The 18237-nt window shown below is 43.9% G+C and overlaps 1 protein-coding gene across 7 annotated transcripts in view; it reads right to left on the reverse strand.

Moving 5' to 3' along the window:
- The window catches only part of SIPA1L1 (signal induced proliferation associated 1 like 1), a 356124-nt gene that overhangs the window by 44762 nt on the left and 293125 nt on the right, over positions 1–18237 (reverse strand). For all 7 annotated transcript variants that reach the window (XM_055133895.1, XM_055133897.1, XM_055133896.1 and 4 more), the window contains one exon: positions 16912–17178. In XM_055133895.1, coding sequence (XP_054989870.1) covers positions 16912–17178 — 267 coding nt within the window. The remainder of the gene's footprint in view (positions 1–16911; positions 17179–18237) is intronic.

Raw genomic sequence — 18237 nt, forward strand, 5'->3', positions numbered from 1 at the left:
CACCATCCAAAGTCATCTGGCTGTAAATGGTCTCTCCCATAGCTCTCCTCTGCCTACAGACCAAACCCGTGACACCTTTTCCAGGACTCAGACCATCAAACACAACATCATCCTGGTCACATGCTTTACCTGTTCCCTGGGTTTTGTATTCTTGATACATTACCAATTCTCAGTTTTGTGTTCTTGATACAAATTCTCAGACTCAGATCCCATATTCCTTTCTTGGGGGAGTGGGAGGGGAGCCTCCCCAGTCATGGTCAGGAGATCCGGGGGAGGTGCTCTAGAAATACTTGGTCAACAGAGCCTGTGGCTTGATGTGAGGGACCTGGGATGTGGTGCTGTTCGAGCCCTGCAGTGCTAGCAATGACCCGGGCTACCCTAGCAGGGCCACACCTGGTGCTGCTCAAAGGAACCAGGTGGTGCTGGGGACCAAATGGGTGGTCGCATGCAAGACATGTGCCTTAACCCCTGGCCCCAGACCTTATTTTATTTTTATTAATTTTTTATCATTTAGGTTATATGTTTACAATAGTGTTGACATTTATGGTCTCAGTGGACACAATTATCCACTACACCATCACTTACGTGACCAGACCCCCCTCCCCACCACTCATGTACCATGTCACCTCCAGTTCACCTACTACCCCCCCCCCAATCTGGTGTTCTCAGTTTGTGCTCCAGAGTTTGTTATCAATTGATATTATCAATATCTTTCTGTTTCTCTCCTATGCACCACAGAGAGTGAGATCATCCGTGCTTATCTTTTTTCCTGTTTTTTTCTCCCCCACTCAGCATGATACTCTCCAGTTCCATCGAAATTGCAGCGAACTGCTGGATTTCTTTTTTTCTTGTGGTTATATAATATTCTATCGTGTGTGTGTGTGTGTGTGTGTGTGAGAGAGAGAGAGAGAGAGAGAGAGAGAGAGAGAGAGAGACAACTTATATAACCACTTGTCTGTTACCGAACACTTAGGTTGTCTTCATATCTTGGCTATTGTGCTAGATGCTACAACAAACATAGGTGTGCGTGTATCTTTTTGGATTAGCATTTTAATATTTTGGGGGTAGATGCCAAGAAGTGGAATCGCTGGGACGCAAAAAACTTCAACAAAATCTTAGCAAACTGCATCTAACAACATACCAAAGAATCATACATGATGATCAAGTGGGAATCATTCCAGAGACGCAAGTGATTTAACATGTATAAACAAATTAATGTAACAAGCCTTATCAACAAAAGGAAAGATAAAAATCACATGATTATCTTAGTTGATGTAGAGAAAGCCTTTGAGAAATTTCAACATCCATCTGTGATAAGAATCCTTAACAACAACAAAAAAAAGAATCCTTAACAAAGTAAAGATAGAAGGAACGTACCTCATGATGGTAACCACCATTTACAATAAACCTTTGGCCAACATTATGTTCAAAGGCATATACTGAAAGCTTTCCCCCTGAGATCAGGCACAAGACAAAGAAAGATGCCTGTATTTACCACTACGGTTCAACATAGTCTTGGAAGTTCTACACGGTAATGGGTCAATAAAAATAAATCAAAGAGAACCTAATTGGAAAAAAAAAAGTCAAATTGGAGCCTAGTTGGAAAAAAAGTCAACTTATCACTATATGCAGACAGCACTAAAAAGTTCCTGGAAGCAATAAACCAGTACAGCAAAGTATCAGTCTACAAACTCAAAAATCTGTTGCTTCCCTCTAAGAAAATAATTATCTAGAAGAGAAAGACATCAAAAAACTACACTACTCCATTCAAAAGAGTCCCCAAAGATCAGATATTTATTTATTTATTTTTTTGCAAGTAATTTTTTTTATTGAGTCAAAGATCAGATATTTAGAAATCAACATAACAAAAGATGTAAAAGACATACCTTGAAAGTTCTAAGTCAGATCCCATATTTTTTTTTTTATATCATCTACATTTAATTTAATCAGATCCCATATTTTTAACTTTACTCATCTTGTTCTCTGTATCTGGAGTGCTTCCCCATTTTAACTTACAGAAAACCCTTTTATTATTAAGGCCCAATTCCAACAACAGCATGTTTCTGAATTCATAGACTAAGTAGAACTTCTCTGAGTCTAACCAAAGTCTGTTCTCTGCACTATTAAAGCATATCAGATGGAATGGTTAGTGAATATCCGTCAATCTCCCAACTAGATTCTGTCCTGGGGGAGCTGGACTGAGAATTTATCTTCTCATCTCTGATTGCTCAACAGATGCCTTTTGGATGAAGGAGAATCCCTATGAGCAGTGTAGGAAATGAAGGTGAGATCAGATTTAGAGTGCATACTTATGTCCGATGCCCCAAGCAAGGCGCTCCCAGCCACAGTGAGTCTACAGCTGGAGGATAGTTGGATGCTAAGAAAAAGAAAAGTACCAACATTTGTGGGTAACTTGCTGAAAACTGGTAACAGATTGAAAATGAATAGATTTTCTTAAGTTTGATAAAAGGGGATGATGGAATCATACCAGACACCCTAGTGAATATCACTGATCTGCCATGGATCAGAGAGAACTTCTGACAGTGCTAATCCTACGTCAAGGAGACAGAGGTCTTTAGGAAATGAGATGGGGAGCTAGGAAAAGGGACAGATTTCGTAAGTTTCTGTTAACATCAACTATCCTGTAGCTGCCACTATGACTACAGGAGTAAACACACGGTGCCTTCAGGAGGATGCCAGGCTGGGGGGAGGGGCAGTGAGGAGAGGGGCAGATCCTAGTGTGTGGGGGGGTAGGGGCAGTGAGGGTAAGGTTAGATTCTAGTGGGAGGAGGGGAGAGACAGGGGAGAGTAAGGGTAGAGGCAGATCCTAGTGGTGTCTCAGAAAACTGATTTAAGTAATGTGCTTTGAGAGAAAGATTAAGAGACATATCTGTATGCCATAAAACAGATGTCTATTTGTCTTTTATGTTAAAATCTCCCAAACTTGTCTACTTTGAAGTAACTGGAAGGAGAATGGGCTGGGGATGTGAGGAGTGGGTTACAAGGATGAAACCTCTTCCCTCTTCTCTGCTTCTAATAGTTCATTTTGTCACTGCTCTGGTTTCCTTACCATAGAGGGGAGTAAGAAATGATGGGGAAGAGAAAGCAGCAGAATGCTAACATGACTGAGGCCAATGCAACATAATTTTTGTTGTTGTTATTGCTATCCGATTTGGAGCCACTCCTTAAGGTGCTCAGGGGCTACTCCCAGCTCTGATCTCGGGGTCACTCCTAGTGATATCCTAGGAGATCTTATGGTGCCAGGCACCAAATCTGGGACTCTGCATATAAAATGTACCTTGGGCCCACTGACTTACTTCTCTGTTCCTCCCATCCCTGATGACATCTTAACATAATTCAGTGTGAAGAATATTAGTGAATTATATTTATGAAGAGTGCGAAAATACTTAACGTTTCTGTGCATAAGTGATACTATGATTCCATGGGCAAAGTCAAGATGTACTGATATTTGTGTTTCGAGGTTGCGTTTTTTTACCCTGCTCTCTAAAATGGTCACTCAGCTGAAATATCTTGTGCTTGTTCTCAATCTCAGCTTTTTTATTTGGCAAATGTATCAGAAAATTCTACTTGGTTACTGGAGTTATCCCAAAGTGAAAAAAAGAACATTTTTAGAAGGCCAACATTCATTCCGAGCCCCTTCCTGCTTTCATAACTCAATAGCGGCTTTGTTTTCTGACTTCTTACACAGAACACAGACAGCGATGATGGACTGCACCACGCTGGTTTCATGGCACTAGATGGATATATGGTAGGAAGGAAAACGCCAGCATCAGTTTGGTTCTGGTGATTTACTGTTCTTTCCAAGTCCTCAAAATCTGATACGGTCACACCGACAATACTGGGGAGCAGACCTAGGCGCGGGAGCAGTGGCTGCTGTGGCAGTCCGCTTGTGCCCGGGGGAGCCTGCAGAATTACGACTGAGAGCTGAGCTGCTGGCTGTCCTGCCACTTTGCTTTCTTACAGGGGCCACACCCAGTGATGTTCTCTGGGCGAAGAGCACTCAATGGTGCGTATAGCCCTGTGCTCACAGTGACCACCAGGGCCACTCTGGCAGAGCTTGGGGATCACAAGGCCACATCCAGCAGTTCTTGGGGAGCCATACCATGTGCCATGTGTTCCACCACTTTGAGCCATATCTCTGATCCTTGAAAAATATTATCACCAAAATATGCTCCAAGGGAAGCCAGCATGCTATCCTCTTGAATTTTTACCCAGTGGTACTCAGGGGTTACTCCTGGCTCTGTGCTCAGGAATCACTCCTAGCAGTGTTTGGGGGACCATATGGGATGATGAGGATTTAATCTGTTGGCCATGTGCAAGGCAAGCGCCCTACCCACTGTGCTAATGCTTTGGCCCATGTCCTCTAGAATTTCTGTCTGTACCCCCATCCCCATCCCAACTTCATCTAGTCTATCTCAAGGGGTGTTGGAAGACAGTAAAGAATAAACACAGATCAGGGATCTTTTCTTCTGAGATAAATCCCTGTATTTCTAATTTCTTTCTGTCTTAATGAGGCCTGGACATGTAGATCTTAGCACGCAAATAAGCTTAGAGCATTAGGTTAAATGCATCTTTTCATGGCTGTAAGACCTTTCAAACCAGTGCGATACAAGACAATAAGTTTCTAAACAATGCTCTGGTCACTGTGACCAAGGGAACTCCTAAATCTCTTCGCATTAATATCAACAGATTTTCTTTGCCACGTTTCTATAAGCGTAGCCCAGAAATAAATACATATGTGCTATGTGTTCTGGGGGCTCCGTATAAGTTCACTCTGCAGAAATAAAATGCGAAGGCATTTTGGTTGTACGAAGACTGCAGCAGCAGTGGGCAAAATCATTTTCATCAGCCAAATAATTCTTCCAGTCTGGAGGACTACCTTTCATACCAGCTCTTCATTTTAATAGGCGACACATTTCACCGCAATGAAAAGAATCGAAGAGGATGGACATGTGAGGAGAAATGGCCCAAGAGCAGTAACAGTCCACTTCTGCCAAAGCATTCTCACACCAGGATAAGAAAGCAGCCATCACCCCGTGCCCCAGAGACTTAATAACATAACCCCTGCCCGCCCACCCACCTTTCCCATGAGTCAACTCACAGAGCTCCTCGTTCAGACACTGATTAAGTTGATCTCTTTATATTGTGTGATTATAACATACCAGTTTACAGATAAGGAATTCTTCATATCTCAGTGGCTGATGATAATTTCCCCCCGAGTAGTTATGAATAGGTTTAATTATGCCTGTTTCCTGTTTCTTCCTCCCCAGCGACAGAACTGCTTCGATGTGTCCAAGGCGATGAGGCCCTCGGTAACTCAAGTGCAAACAGTGAAAGGATGGTAAAAACTACTCAGAGGGTTTTAAACGGCATCGATGACTGACAAATTAGATACTTAAGTCCATAATTAAGCACAGCATTTTACCACAACTTAGCAATTAAAACACTATTCATCCAAGGAACAGACCCGAGTTAAAGTCTGCCGTTAGCACTGTGTATCAACCAGGATTCTTCCAGAATTATGTAAAAGACAAAGTCTCCAAGACACCTCAAGGTAATGTAATTTGGGTGGTCTGTCCAGACGAGAGTTTGTTCCAAATCAAGCAGTTCCTTCCTCCGCTTTTTATCTCCTGCTGTGGACCCGGCACACCAGAGTGGTGTCTGGCTCTCTGACCACACAAATCCTAAGAGCTGTCAGACAGAATCAGGGAAATTCTGTTCTCACGAGCCTCCTGGGACAAGGTCAATTCACATAACGAGGAGCTGCTCTCCAGTCCAGTTAGGAAGAAAGGACAATGGCAGCTCCTCACGCTGAGATAAACGAATGGATCCTCATTTGCCCGCTGCCAGCAAGCCGAGAGGAGTTCACAGCCTGGCACACAGCCAGGGTGCCTTATGCGAGAGTCAATTTTATGTTAGGGTGATTCTAAAGAACAGAAAATAAAAAAGAATCACGGGACTCTGGGGAGGTGACTCAAAGGGTTCTATAGCATATGACGGGCATATACCAGGCCCCGATTTTGATCCTCAGTGCCATGTCCTACCTCTCCCCAAGCACCTCCAGGCCCAATATCAAAGGGAGTGGCTCCCCGTGGCACCAAGCACTGCTAAGGGAGGCTCATCCCCCTCCTCTATGCAACAAGATAAGAAGGACCAACTACGTGACTCAGCAAAATAAAAACGTGGGTTCCATTTGTTAAAATGGTACTATGGATTTCAAGATATCAACAGCTGAGCATTATATCCAGTCTGGACCCTTCTAAGCATGGGGTTCTGTGTACCTGCACCGAGCTGGCCCTGACTGTAGGCATGATGGGGATTGAACGCAGGACTCATGCATGGAAGGCGTGTTCTTTACCACTGAGGGCTCTCTTAAAAATATAACGGGAGGGCAGCACCACTAGTTGAGTAGTTGCCTCCTCGGAGGCTGGAGCACAGCCTTCACAGCCCTAGGCAATCTCTCCCCCAGCTCCAAATTAAAAAGGGAGAGTCTGAGGATATCACTGGCCTGAAGCCAAGAGTCTGAGCCCTGAAATGGGCCCATATACTGAGTACAATCCCCCCACGACTCTCCTGTTTGTGATCCCTGGCTTTGCAATGACTGGTCACCTTCCCACACACTGCAACGAAGTGTGTGTGGTTCCTGGTTGCTGCCACCACAAAAGGAAAGGAAAGGAAGGAAGTGTAATAGCTACAAGAGTCAAACATACATCAGAAGGGGTATATGATTAGGATCCTCTCTTTCTCTTCAGAAGTGGAGGTTTAGCAAACCCCTACACATACCTGCGAGTCACTGGGGGTCCACACCCTTCCCTGCCACCCCTCTCTGGAATATATCTGTGTTCACATGTGCGCCTTACATGATTGCAGACTCTCAAGGGGTGGCTCCAGGCTCTGTCAGTGTTCAGGAACCTCCCAGGCTCAGCCCCTGCCAGCCCCACCTGCCCAGCACCCTGCATGGTCAGAGCACAAAGCTCTCAACCACAGACACACCCGGGCAGGTGAGCGATTCTATTCTGCTGACCAACTCTGGGAACACTGCCCATCTCATTACTTCATGGCAAATGTCCCTGCAGGTCAAAGGGAAATAAAATCCACTTTTCACTTTTCTCAGCAAGCACTCCAATGACAGGCAGATGATCCCAAATGGCCATGCTATCACCATACAAAGGGCTCTTCACCCCCAGAGGAAGCCAACCGAGGTTGGCCTGTTCAGAGTCTTGAGTTCTAAACTCAAGGCTCATAGGAATTTTCACCCTGATGCATGTGGGAGGGTCTCGGAAGCTAGTTTGTCTTGATTAATATCCTATACATGCACTGTGCAGTCAACCATTGTCAAAAATAATAGTTTCAAATGTAAAGCAGCAGGATATACTAGCCTCCCTGCCGTCCGCCCCCCCTCACCCACCCCTCCAACACACACACACACACACACACACACACACACACACACACACACACACGATTTAGATTTCCAATGCCAGCTTATGGAAATGATGTGATCTCATTAGGCAAGAGGCCTACAACTTTTGTTTCCTTCTCTGTGAGGATTGTGGCAGCTAGACCCATATTGGCCTTCTGAAACCCCTTCATCCCTTCCCAAGAGGAGTGTATGTGTACTGGGCATTTTGTAGATGGAAGATGGGGTCACTGAGGAAGTATCATCTCTTCCCTCTGTCCCTGGGCCCTTATGGGTCCTTCTAGACCACCCAGAGTGGTGTGACCAGACCTGCTGGTCTTAATGCTAAGTACTCCCTGGAGCTGGGTAGAAGTTAGAGCCTTACTGCATGTGTGTAAGTAGTCCTGCTCCTTAGTGACATGCAAAGTCATCACATGCCACTCTACTGCTCTTCCCAGAACAGAACTGCTTTAAACCAGCTCATGTCCAAGGTCCAAGGTCCATTCTTCCTTGCATGGATGGGTTTTGCAGAATTTCCCAAATTCTTGGCAACTCCCACTTCACCAAGGCTATTCCCAGTACAGCAGATGACCTGACATTACTTTGTCTGACCAGTTACCCCTGGCACTGCTGCTGGAGACAACGTGATCTTCTTTGCCCTGCACCCTGCCTACTCTGCCTCCTGCAGAGCCTGGCTGGGGCAGAGAAGGACCCACAGCCCAGGCCGGCCAGTTCTTCCCTGTCCCTCTTGTACCCAACCTGTTTCACGTTCACGGATTTGCACTTGGAAATGCACAGACAAAAATGACCACAGTGCTAAACGGCAACCACCATTTGCTCAGCTTCACTGTGCTAGGCCCGTGTTAGAAAATGGGCTTGGATTGGTACAAAGTGCCCGGAGTCCCTACATCTTCATAGAAGCACTGGGAATAGGCATTATTTATGCCCTCTGACCCCAAGTCATAAAGCCAGCACTCTGGGAGCCCCCTGGAACTTGGGCTGGGTCACTCTAGAGCAGAGCTTTTAAAACTTTTCCACTTGCACCCCTCTCCACAGGAGACATCCTTATACAACCCAGACATATAAAATAGGTAAACAAATCAAACACCTACTGATAATAACTGAAAAATGTATAGATCCCGTCCCCCCACCCCCATTCAGTTATGTGATCCCATAATGGTGGTGTGATCCACAGTTTAAAAAATTAAGCCCTAGAGCACTGGGGGCTCTGACATAGAAAGTATCAGGGTTCACTGCAAGGCCAAGTGCAGGAGGTACCAGGAAGGAGAACTGGTCAACTCCAAAGCCTGCACTGTGGGAACACCCTCATCCCAGCCCTTGGACCACTTGGAGTTCTGAAGGCAAAGGCATGTGAGAGCTGCCCCAATTCATCAATTGTGTTCAATTCTTCAGTGCTTAAACAGAAATGGTCTTGAGTCAGCAGAGACTGTACAGAGGTTAAGGCACTTGTCTTGCAAAGGCCGATCCTGATTCAGGCCCCGTACACGATTACCTGGGCTCTATCAGGAGTGATCCTTGAGCACCACCAGGTGTGTGTGTGTGTGTGTGTGTGTGTGTGTGTGTGTGTGTATGTGGTATTTCAAAACTCAAAAACAGACAACAAAGAAGATGCCCCACACTGTCATCCATGAATGAGGACTTGGAAATCATATCAGTTGCATCCAGTGAGAAGGCAGAAGCTCCTTTGAAGAGCTGGGAGGAGAGGAACCTTGGGAGCTGGGTGGCCCTGGATTGAGTTCAGCCTCCTGCATTTCCACCATATCATGGCTAACAAACAGTCCATCACATTCAGCCAGCGATAGAAAATTCAATCAAGAGCAACGCCCTTTCACTTGAGTGATTTTCAGGCAGCTTCCCTTACAATATGCTGCAAATACAGGAGCATTTTAAACTTTTAACAATTGAGGAGTTCTATCTAAGCTGGTTTTAATTCTACAGCTTTAGCAAACTATAGTGCTTAATATCTGCTTTTCATTTATAACTTCCATAGTCTTTGTTCTCATTAAAATGCTTTAATTTTTATACAAATAGAACCATATACCCAAGTGTCCATATGATGGATGAATGGATAACAAAGTGTAGCCCATACAAATAATGATGTATTATTCAACCTTAAAAAAGAAAGTCTCACGTGCTCCAAATGTTAAAACATACCACGTGACGGTATCTCGAGAGGGGATGGGGCCCTTGGCATGGATTTAAGCTGGTATCAATCATGAGAGCAGAGCCAGTGACTCTGATGGGCTCAGTACCTTTTAAGAATGGAGAGACCAGAGTTTCCTTGCTCTGCATTCGAGAACAGGGGGACAAAGTATGTTCTCACTACCCGAAGCCACGTCTCCTAATCTTGAATTTTCCAACCTCTAGGATGGGAGAAATAAATAGCTGTTGATTCAACCACCCAGCAACCTGAGCAAAAACAGAAAGAACATCTGACACATTCCAGCTACAACCTGCAGGAACCAGGAGTATACATCGTTAAGTGAAATAAACCAGTCACAAAAGGCAAATACTGTGTGATTGTATGTGCAGAAGGAACCCAGAATGGTGAAAGCTAGAAAGTGGGAGTGCGAGAAAGAGCGAAGTCATCATTGCTCTTAACTGGTGCAGAGCTGCGTGTGGGAAGATAAGAGTGCCGGAGGTGGCTGGTGGTGACGGTCACACAACAATCTCAATGTTCCAACGCTGCCGTGCTGCATACTGGAACATGGTTAATAAAGCACATTTTACATTCTGCATATTTTTTCCAGAATAAGAGTTGAAACTGCAATTTCCTCTGATTTAATTTACTCTTCCCACTTTAAGTAACTTCTTTTTGCATACTGCTTTAATTATAAAGTTAAAAAAAAAATCCATCACAAGATTACTAACACGCCAGGATCAGGGGCTGGTCCTGGGAATATGATGATGAACCATACACCCCACCTTAAGCTGAAAAAAGAGACAAACTAAGATGAGAATGAAGAGGAGTAAATTTCATGGAGGAAGTGGATATTGACTAACGTGAACATTTCCAGGAGGGGCAGTTAAGTTGGGGAGAGAGGTGCTTGGAGAAAATGAAAGGAAACTTTTCTAGGGAGATGAGACTTGGGTTTGGTGTTAAAATATCAGAGGTTATTAATCTTCAGAAAGAATGTCTGGAAGGGCACATCAAGCAAGACGGCACGGAGACAGGTGGCAAGGCTCAAGAAAACATGGTCACGGAAAGTTCTTCCCAAGGGCGGGGTGGCAGACCAAGCAGGGCTGAGGACAAGGCAGGGAGGGGACTGGCAGGGAGACGGACTCGGCTCTGGGAGCCAAGCAAAAGGCTGTCAGGGGAAGTGTGATCTGTGAGTGTTCCCATGTTTAATTTTTATTCATTTATTTACTGGTTTATTTATTTTTAACCAGATCACCCCACGAAGTCTCGGGGAAAAGGCCAGATATCAAATTTGGAGGCTGGACAGCCAATTTGGTCTGAAAAAATTTTATTATGAACGAAGACCCTCTAAGACAAGAAGGAAGCTTAAAACTGAGGACTGGGGTGGCGGGGAAGGTGCTTATGACTCCTAGTTCTGCTCTGGAGCTCAGGCAAGACCATTCCCTCAGGTGTCTAACACACGAGAAGGTAAATAGTGAAGGGCAGAGAGAGGCTGAAGCCGGCTGTGCTTGGAATCGAAGGACACGTGAGTGACCCTCAGGTGCAGATGTTCAGGAGGCGGGCAGGCTTGGGAGTGTCAAAAGTGAAAATGGGGGTCAGGGCAGAAATATAAACTATGAAGGCACCTCTGATTCAAAGGCCCAGGTTACTGAAATACATGAGCCATGCAGAGATATTGCATAGTGCGTGTTTAAAAGAAAAACAAGGAAGACAGTGTGGGAGACACAATTTGGGGGTTACGAAATAGATGCAAAAAGCTGATTAAAAAAATCAGCAAATTCTAGAAGACAAGGAAAAGGAGTTTAATGTGGCCAAGAGTTATGAACAGCATGTAGGAAGTGGTGGCTTGATTTGTCTTGAAAGCAGGAATGTAGCGGTGAGGGCTACCATAAAACCTATACAGGTAAATCTAGGAAATATTTCCTTAAAGCCAGAGGGAGAATGGAGACACATGGCTAATATGTGTGCAGGGAGGAGAATTCTTAAGCTTGTTGTTAGAAGTGAAGGCCTTCCCAGTAGGGAAGGTGGGGAGGGTGCAGGCCCTCAAGTATTCATGACTTCAAGGCAGGTGCCCCACCCTTATGAGCTATCTTTCCAAGAATATTAAGTTTCTGTCAACAACATTCACTGGGCACTGTCCATCGCTTGTGTCTTCTGAGGATTCCAGAGGTGGGTCACAACTCTATGCACATGAAGGAACATGCTTCCCCCAGTTACTTAGAACTAAAATGCAGCAGGGTGAGGGGAACAGTATGGCATCGGGGTAAAACTCAAAAGAACAGAGGGTTCAAGAAGATCCAACATTAAACATACCCATAAAGTCTGGGATTTCACTAAGAAAGAAATTATTTTATTTGCTAAGCCTTTTGTTTCTTATGCAAAGTCTGAAATGTCTAAAATGTCTAAAATTTTTCTCAGCATATTGACAACAGGATTTTACTACTTTACTCTTATGGTGGACACATAATTACATAATGTGTGTATTGCTTAATGTCTTAGGCTCAACTTCATTTCTACCCTTATACTTTAAATTTGAGACCAAATTAGTCACTAGATCATGTTGTCCTTTTTGTGGACAACATGATACAGTCATGCATCATGAACAGACAATGAAATTATAATTGCTGATAAAATTTTGTACAGGTCTACTCCATGGCTTGGAAATTGGCCTCAAATGTTGGGGGAAAAGGCAGCTCAGATAGAGAAGGGAACACCAAGTAAAGGATGTTGGGAGGACCCATTCAGGTTGAAAGGTATGTGCCAAAAGTAGATTATAGACTGAACACGATGGCCACTCAATACCTCTATTGCAGACCACAAAACCCAAAAGGAGAGAGAACAAAAGAGAATGCCTTGCCGCAGAGGCAGGGGGATGGGGTGGTGGTGGTGGGAGGGATACTGGTGAAGAGATGGGTAAATGATCATTATATGACTGAAATGCAAACACGAAAGTTCGTAAGTTTGAAACTGTACCTCATGGTAACTCACTAATAAAAATTTGAAAAAATAAAAAATAAAATTTGAATTACAGAAAACAAATTTTTGTACTCAAGATGTCACCTGGGGAACATAAAACTCATATAATTAAATCAAACAGAATTAGAGTATGGCAAATTTTTTAGATGGCAAATGTTTGGATCAGTGCTGGAGAGAGAGTACAGTGGGTCCGGTGCTTGCCCAGAGCCCGCCAGGAATGATCTGAGTGCAGAGGCAGGAAGAAGCCCTGAGCACAGCCAGATGTAGCCCAAACCCAACATATGGATGGGTCATCTGTTCTGTGTGCATGCATTTTCTAAAAATGTATAAAGAACACAACTCAGCAAAGTAATTCTTATCAGAAACTCCAAACATCAACACATTTGAGTATGTAATAAAAAATCCTGACTTTGAGAATAAAGTTAAAAGGTTATTCTATCCCACAAATACTTTTAAAAATATTGCTCATTGTGACCTGGAAGTCTGTGATTCTGGATACCATTCAAGAAAAGTATGCCTGTAGAGTAGTAGGTTAACGTGCATCTAAGGGACTTGGATAAAGAACACAGACCCAAGGCACATGAACAGGCAGATCTGAAGTGGCTGCTAATTCATGCATAGCACATGTAGCTTAACACACCTTGCCTAGTCTCAGGGGGAGAGGCAACAGAATGAACCAACTATGTAAAGGTGAGACTTCACTCTCAATATTAGAATCATGCCAATACTGGTAAGCCCAGAATTCATGTAGAGCAGACTTGGCATCAGGGTTTACTCTCTGTAAAGCACATCAAGGTATCCAAGTACAAAGACAGGTGGCACCAGGGCATCTAGTATAAAGAGGAGAGTTAGACAGATAATTAATGTCCAGGACTGGGCCTCAATCACCCATCTCAAAGAGGTACTTTATTTTTCGTAAAACCATAAAGGCACTGTTAAAATTTTTCAGTTATATTTTAGTATTTTCATGAAAAAAGTAAAAGGTATTTCCTGGTGAATTTTGTGAGTCTGGGCATTTATGAAGGACCAGGATGTACTTCTGATGAATATCATTATGCTATCCTATAAACCAAGTATTTTAAAAATAATAGTTTCTTAAACAGTAGCTGTATTACTGAAAATTTAAATTGGAAAGAAACCGTATGAATGATGTACCCTTGTCCAATCCCCAGCCCAGCTGAACTCTAAACATCTTCACTAAAGGAAAATATTCATCTAACTGCCATACACTTTAGCATGAAGATGAAAACTCCAAATAGCCTGAATATGTAGGGCTGAGTCAACTAAGGCCCCAGAATAAGATGTGATGGTTGGTACAGCATCCTAAAGAAATCTTTGAGATTAAGTATGTGTAGAAATTAAACGTCCCCAAATCCTTGGTAGCCTCAAGTCTACTTGTCTCATCTCTAAGGCTTGGTGTCAAAGAGTCATAACTATAGTTCCACAAGCGAGCACTGGGGGGGGGGTGTCCCTAGTACTCAGGGCCATGGGAAGACAAAAGGCAGACATAGCACATGAAAAACAACCCCCCAAACTCAAAGAACTCCATCTGGATAAAATGGAGATGATGCCTTCTCTAGCACTAAAAGCTGCTGAACCTCACTGGAAGATAATAAACTAAACGTTTTCACTTAATTTTTTTTTTAAACCTTGGGAGGTTATTACGTCAAACAACAAGCTTCAGTTTCTGTTGCAGAAATTAAACTCAACACGGACTCAAAATACATTTTACTATCTGGTATGGAAAATTGTAAAAAAAAACATGAAAACAAATTCCCTTTTAGAAGCACAATGATATTTTTCTGGAGAAAAAGTAAAATTACATAGAGAGCAGAAAACTGATCTTCCTTGGAGCAATTGTTTCCATGGCTTATCTTCCAAAATGTGGGCCAATCATAAATTCCAGTTAACACATCTTAGAGAGAGCCAAGTTTGGAATATGTAGAACCAAGAACTTGTTCAGAGATCTCTTGGAAGTCCTTTCTTTCCCAAAACAGTGAGAGTGAGAAGAGAAAGCAGATGGGTTTATATTGATTTTGGGACAGGTACCTTTCATTGAGATAAATATACGGCTCTGCAAATAAATCTCTAAGACTAAATGAGAATTTCAGAGAGACAACTTTTTTTTTTCTGGTGTGTGTGTATTCTATCAAATTAAATCTACATGGGATCCTAGTATATCTGAAATAGTCACTTAAAAAAATGTGCAATAGCTCAAGTTAGACTTAAAGAACTCACAGCTTTTGTGTTGGAGAAATAATGGGTAGGGCAATGAGCAAGTGGGCAACTGGGCAGGGCACTTGCCTTGCAACCTTGGCCAACCTGGTTTCCACTCCTGGCCACATGGTCATATAGTACCATATCTGACCATACAGTACCATATAGTTCCATATAGTACCCTGAGCTCTGCCAATAAGCCTTGAGCAGTGCTGGGTGTGGTCCAAAAGAGTCATGACTTTCAAAAACTAAGCTTCTCTTCCCAATTTCAACCAAGGACTCCTGAACCTAGAACCCATTTTCCTTGCTGGCCTATTCTTGTTGCTCAAAGGAGTCCTGGTTACATGAACACTTTCATCTAACAGCCTAGAGAAGACTTCTTCCCTGCTTTAAGGCTTCTGATCCCTCTGCAAGGTATGGACCATAAAAACACCCTGAGAGGCAATGGAGATAAGCCCCAGTGAGGGAAAAGTGACTGCAGAGAGAGAAAATAGCCTCCTTAAGCAAGTGGCTAGCAAATCAGACTGCCTCTTATGTTAATAGCAGAGAAAATTTAGGAAAACTAAATTTATGATGTTGCACTGTCGCACTGTTGTCCTGTTGTTTATAGATTAGCTCAAGCAGGCCCAAGTAATGCCTCCACTGTGAGACTTGTTACTGTTTTTGACATATTGAATATGCCACGGGTAGCTTGCCAGGCTCTGCCGTGCAGGCAGGATACTCTCAGTAGGTTGCTGGGCTGACAGGGATAGAGGAATCGAACCTGGGTCAGCTGTGTGCAAGGCAAACACCCTACCCACTGTGCTATCACTCCAGTCCAATTTATGATGTAATTATTTAAAATTTCATAGCTAGTTTTACTGGCACTTGAACTTACTTAATCTAGGGGTCTGGATATAATACGGCAGGTGCCTTATCCAAGTTCAACTCCCAACACCAGTCCTCTGAACATCACCGAGCACAGTTCTGGGGGTATCCAGTACTATCAGAGTGGCCTGGAGTATTCCAGCACCACAGGGTCTGAATGCATCGCATTCTGAGGGCTTGCACTGAACTGATTGCCCGGGTGAGAATCACTGGTGGGGCCTCTGGGCCTCCTCAGTGCCTCTCGCTCAGAAGAGAGGGGAACTGGGGAGGGAAGGGAGAGGAGGGCAGATAAAGCAAAGTGAAGCGGAGAGGAGAGGAGAAGACTAGAAAAATAAAGAAAAGAACTACTTCGGATTTAATTTTTGGTCTAGATCCTCGTTCAAAGGGCTGCACTTTACAGTGAATTGCAGACAGAATTCCTAGGGCATCCTTATTAGGGAAGAGCTAACCAGTTATCATTTATGAAGGAAACCACTATAACTTTCAATTTAACAACAAGCTTTGTTTTTTTTAATTTTTGCTCTCTGGGATTCCTCAGTCCCTCTCCTTCTTGCTTATCTTACACAGGGCTGAGTTCTTTAAATAGGCACCATGTTACTTTCAATGCAAGAGAAAATGTCTGTTTTGTCCTAGTTGTTTTCCCATCTCCCAATTCCTTATTAGCGAAGTGACACAAACCTCAACACTCAACCCAAAACCTACGTTCTGTTGCTCCTATCACATCACTTATTCCAAAAAAGTCAAAGACTGTCAACGATGATAATATGGTCAATGTCATCTCGAAGAGTCTGCCAAGTTCTAATCCATATGGCTAGGAAGTGCGTAGTGAAGATTTCTGTTGGTATCACATAGAAACGAAAGCAAAGCACAAATGCCCTTCACATCGAGCGGATGGCTTTTGCTGGAAACCATCCTCGTTTACCCTCCAAGGCTTTGGAATATAACCATGCATCTCAATTTCAATTCTTTTTTTTTTTTTTTTTTGCTCTTTGGGTCACACCTGGCAATGCACAGGGGTTACTCCTGGCTCTGCTCTCAGGAATTACCCCTGGCTATGCTCAGGGGACCATATGGGATGCTGGAATTCGAATCTGAGTTGGCCGTGTGCAAGGCAAACACCCTACCCACTGTGCTATCGATCTACCCCTTCAATTTTAATTCTTGACTTCTGGTGAAATCTGGGAAGACCTCAGCTAGTGCCATGCTGAAGGGCCAGGGCTGATGAGGTTTAGGGCAGGGAACCGGGGCAGACCTTGGCGAGCACACTCACCGCCGCTCCAGCGGGCGCCCGTCGCTGGAGATACTGCGAGGGATGTTGGCCCTTTCTGGAACTGGCATCTTCCCCTCTCCTTTGCCGGCATTTAGCCTCGAGGTCATGGGGCTCTGCACCTGCGAGGGCACTTGAGATGAGTGAGGCCCCTTGCCGGCGTTCCTCTGCCATTTGTTGTTATTTCGGAAAGGAAACTTGAATTCGTAGGAAACGCCTTCATTCATTTTGTACTCCATCACAGGCATGCGGTAGGTTTCGGAGCAGCTCCTGTGAGAGAAGGGCAGAGGAGAAAAATGATTAATGCGTTGGCTTGTTTGTGGTGGAACCACAATGATTCACATTAACGGCGAAGGCTGATCAAACACTTCCTCCATTGTTTCATACCCTCCTTCAAACACTGGGCCCTATAATTACTTTTCTTTCAAAAAACGAGAACCCCAGGAAGTATCACAGAAGTATTTTCCTTTGCTCAGGATCAACTGTTGAGTCTTCAAAAAAAGCAATGTGAACCACCACTATGGCAAGGGGGGGGGATAGATGGTGGGTGGATGGACAGGGCTGTCCTGAGCCCTGAGGATGGCAGCCGCCAGGATGGCAGGATGGGGGAGCAGACCTAAGCAGACCCCTCAGAGGGAATATCAGGGGAAACAAGCCATCATTGAGTAACGTGACTGGGAACAAAATGAGTGTACAGCTTTGAATCTGTTGGGATTCTTAGAGTGAAAAAAGAAAACAAGTGGGGAGATATTTTTGAGATACAAATTGAGAGCCTGATTCAGATCAGAAAGGGGAAGCCAGGGGGTGGGGGGCAGAGAAGGTGAAATTATACAGATTCGGCAACATGAAGTTGCTAGGGAACAAAGCATAATATACAAAGCCCTGAAATCAGTCTTTTACTTTTTTTTTTTTTAATTTTTTTTTCAGTCTTTTACTTTTAACCTATTATTAATTTGTCATGTAGACACTGATTTAACCCCCAGGCCAGAAATCTACCATAGCCCAGGAGTTCCTGGGGAGCCAATCGAAGGAAAGGTAAGTGTGGGCATGAATGTCTCCTGTTGCCCCTTTTCTGTTCTCATCCCCACCCTGATCCTTATCCAAGGAAGTGTGAAACCCACTTTTCTTTCCCTCTACCTAAGAGCAGAGGAAGGGCCATTCCGTGATTAACTTGAGTGATAAGTTTACAGGGATGAGGGAGACCCTCCCTACTCAGGCTGTGCATCTGAGTTTCATCACCAGATAACTGTGGTACCAGATCATCCCTAAGTGAAAAAATGACTGGCTTTCTTAAAGGAATTCTAACAACTGAAACTCAGGTGGGAAGAT

Source organism: Sorex araneus, chromosome 3, assembly GCF_027595985.1.
Source record: "Sorex araneus isolate mSorAra2 chromosome 3, mSorAra2.pri, whole genome shotgun sequence".
NCBI lineage: Eukaryota > Metazoa > Chordata > Mammalia > Eulipotyphla > Soricidae > Sorex > Sorex araneus.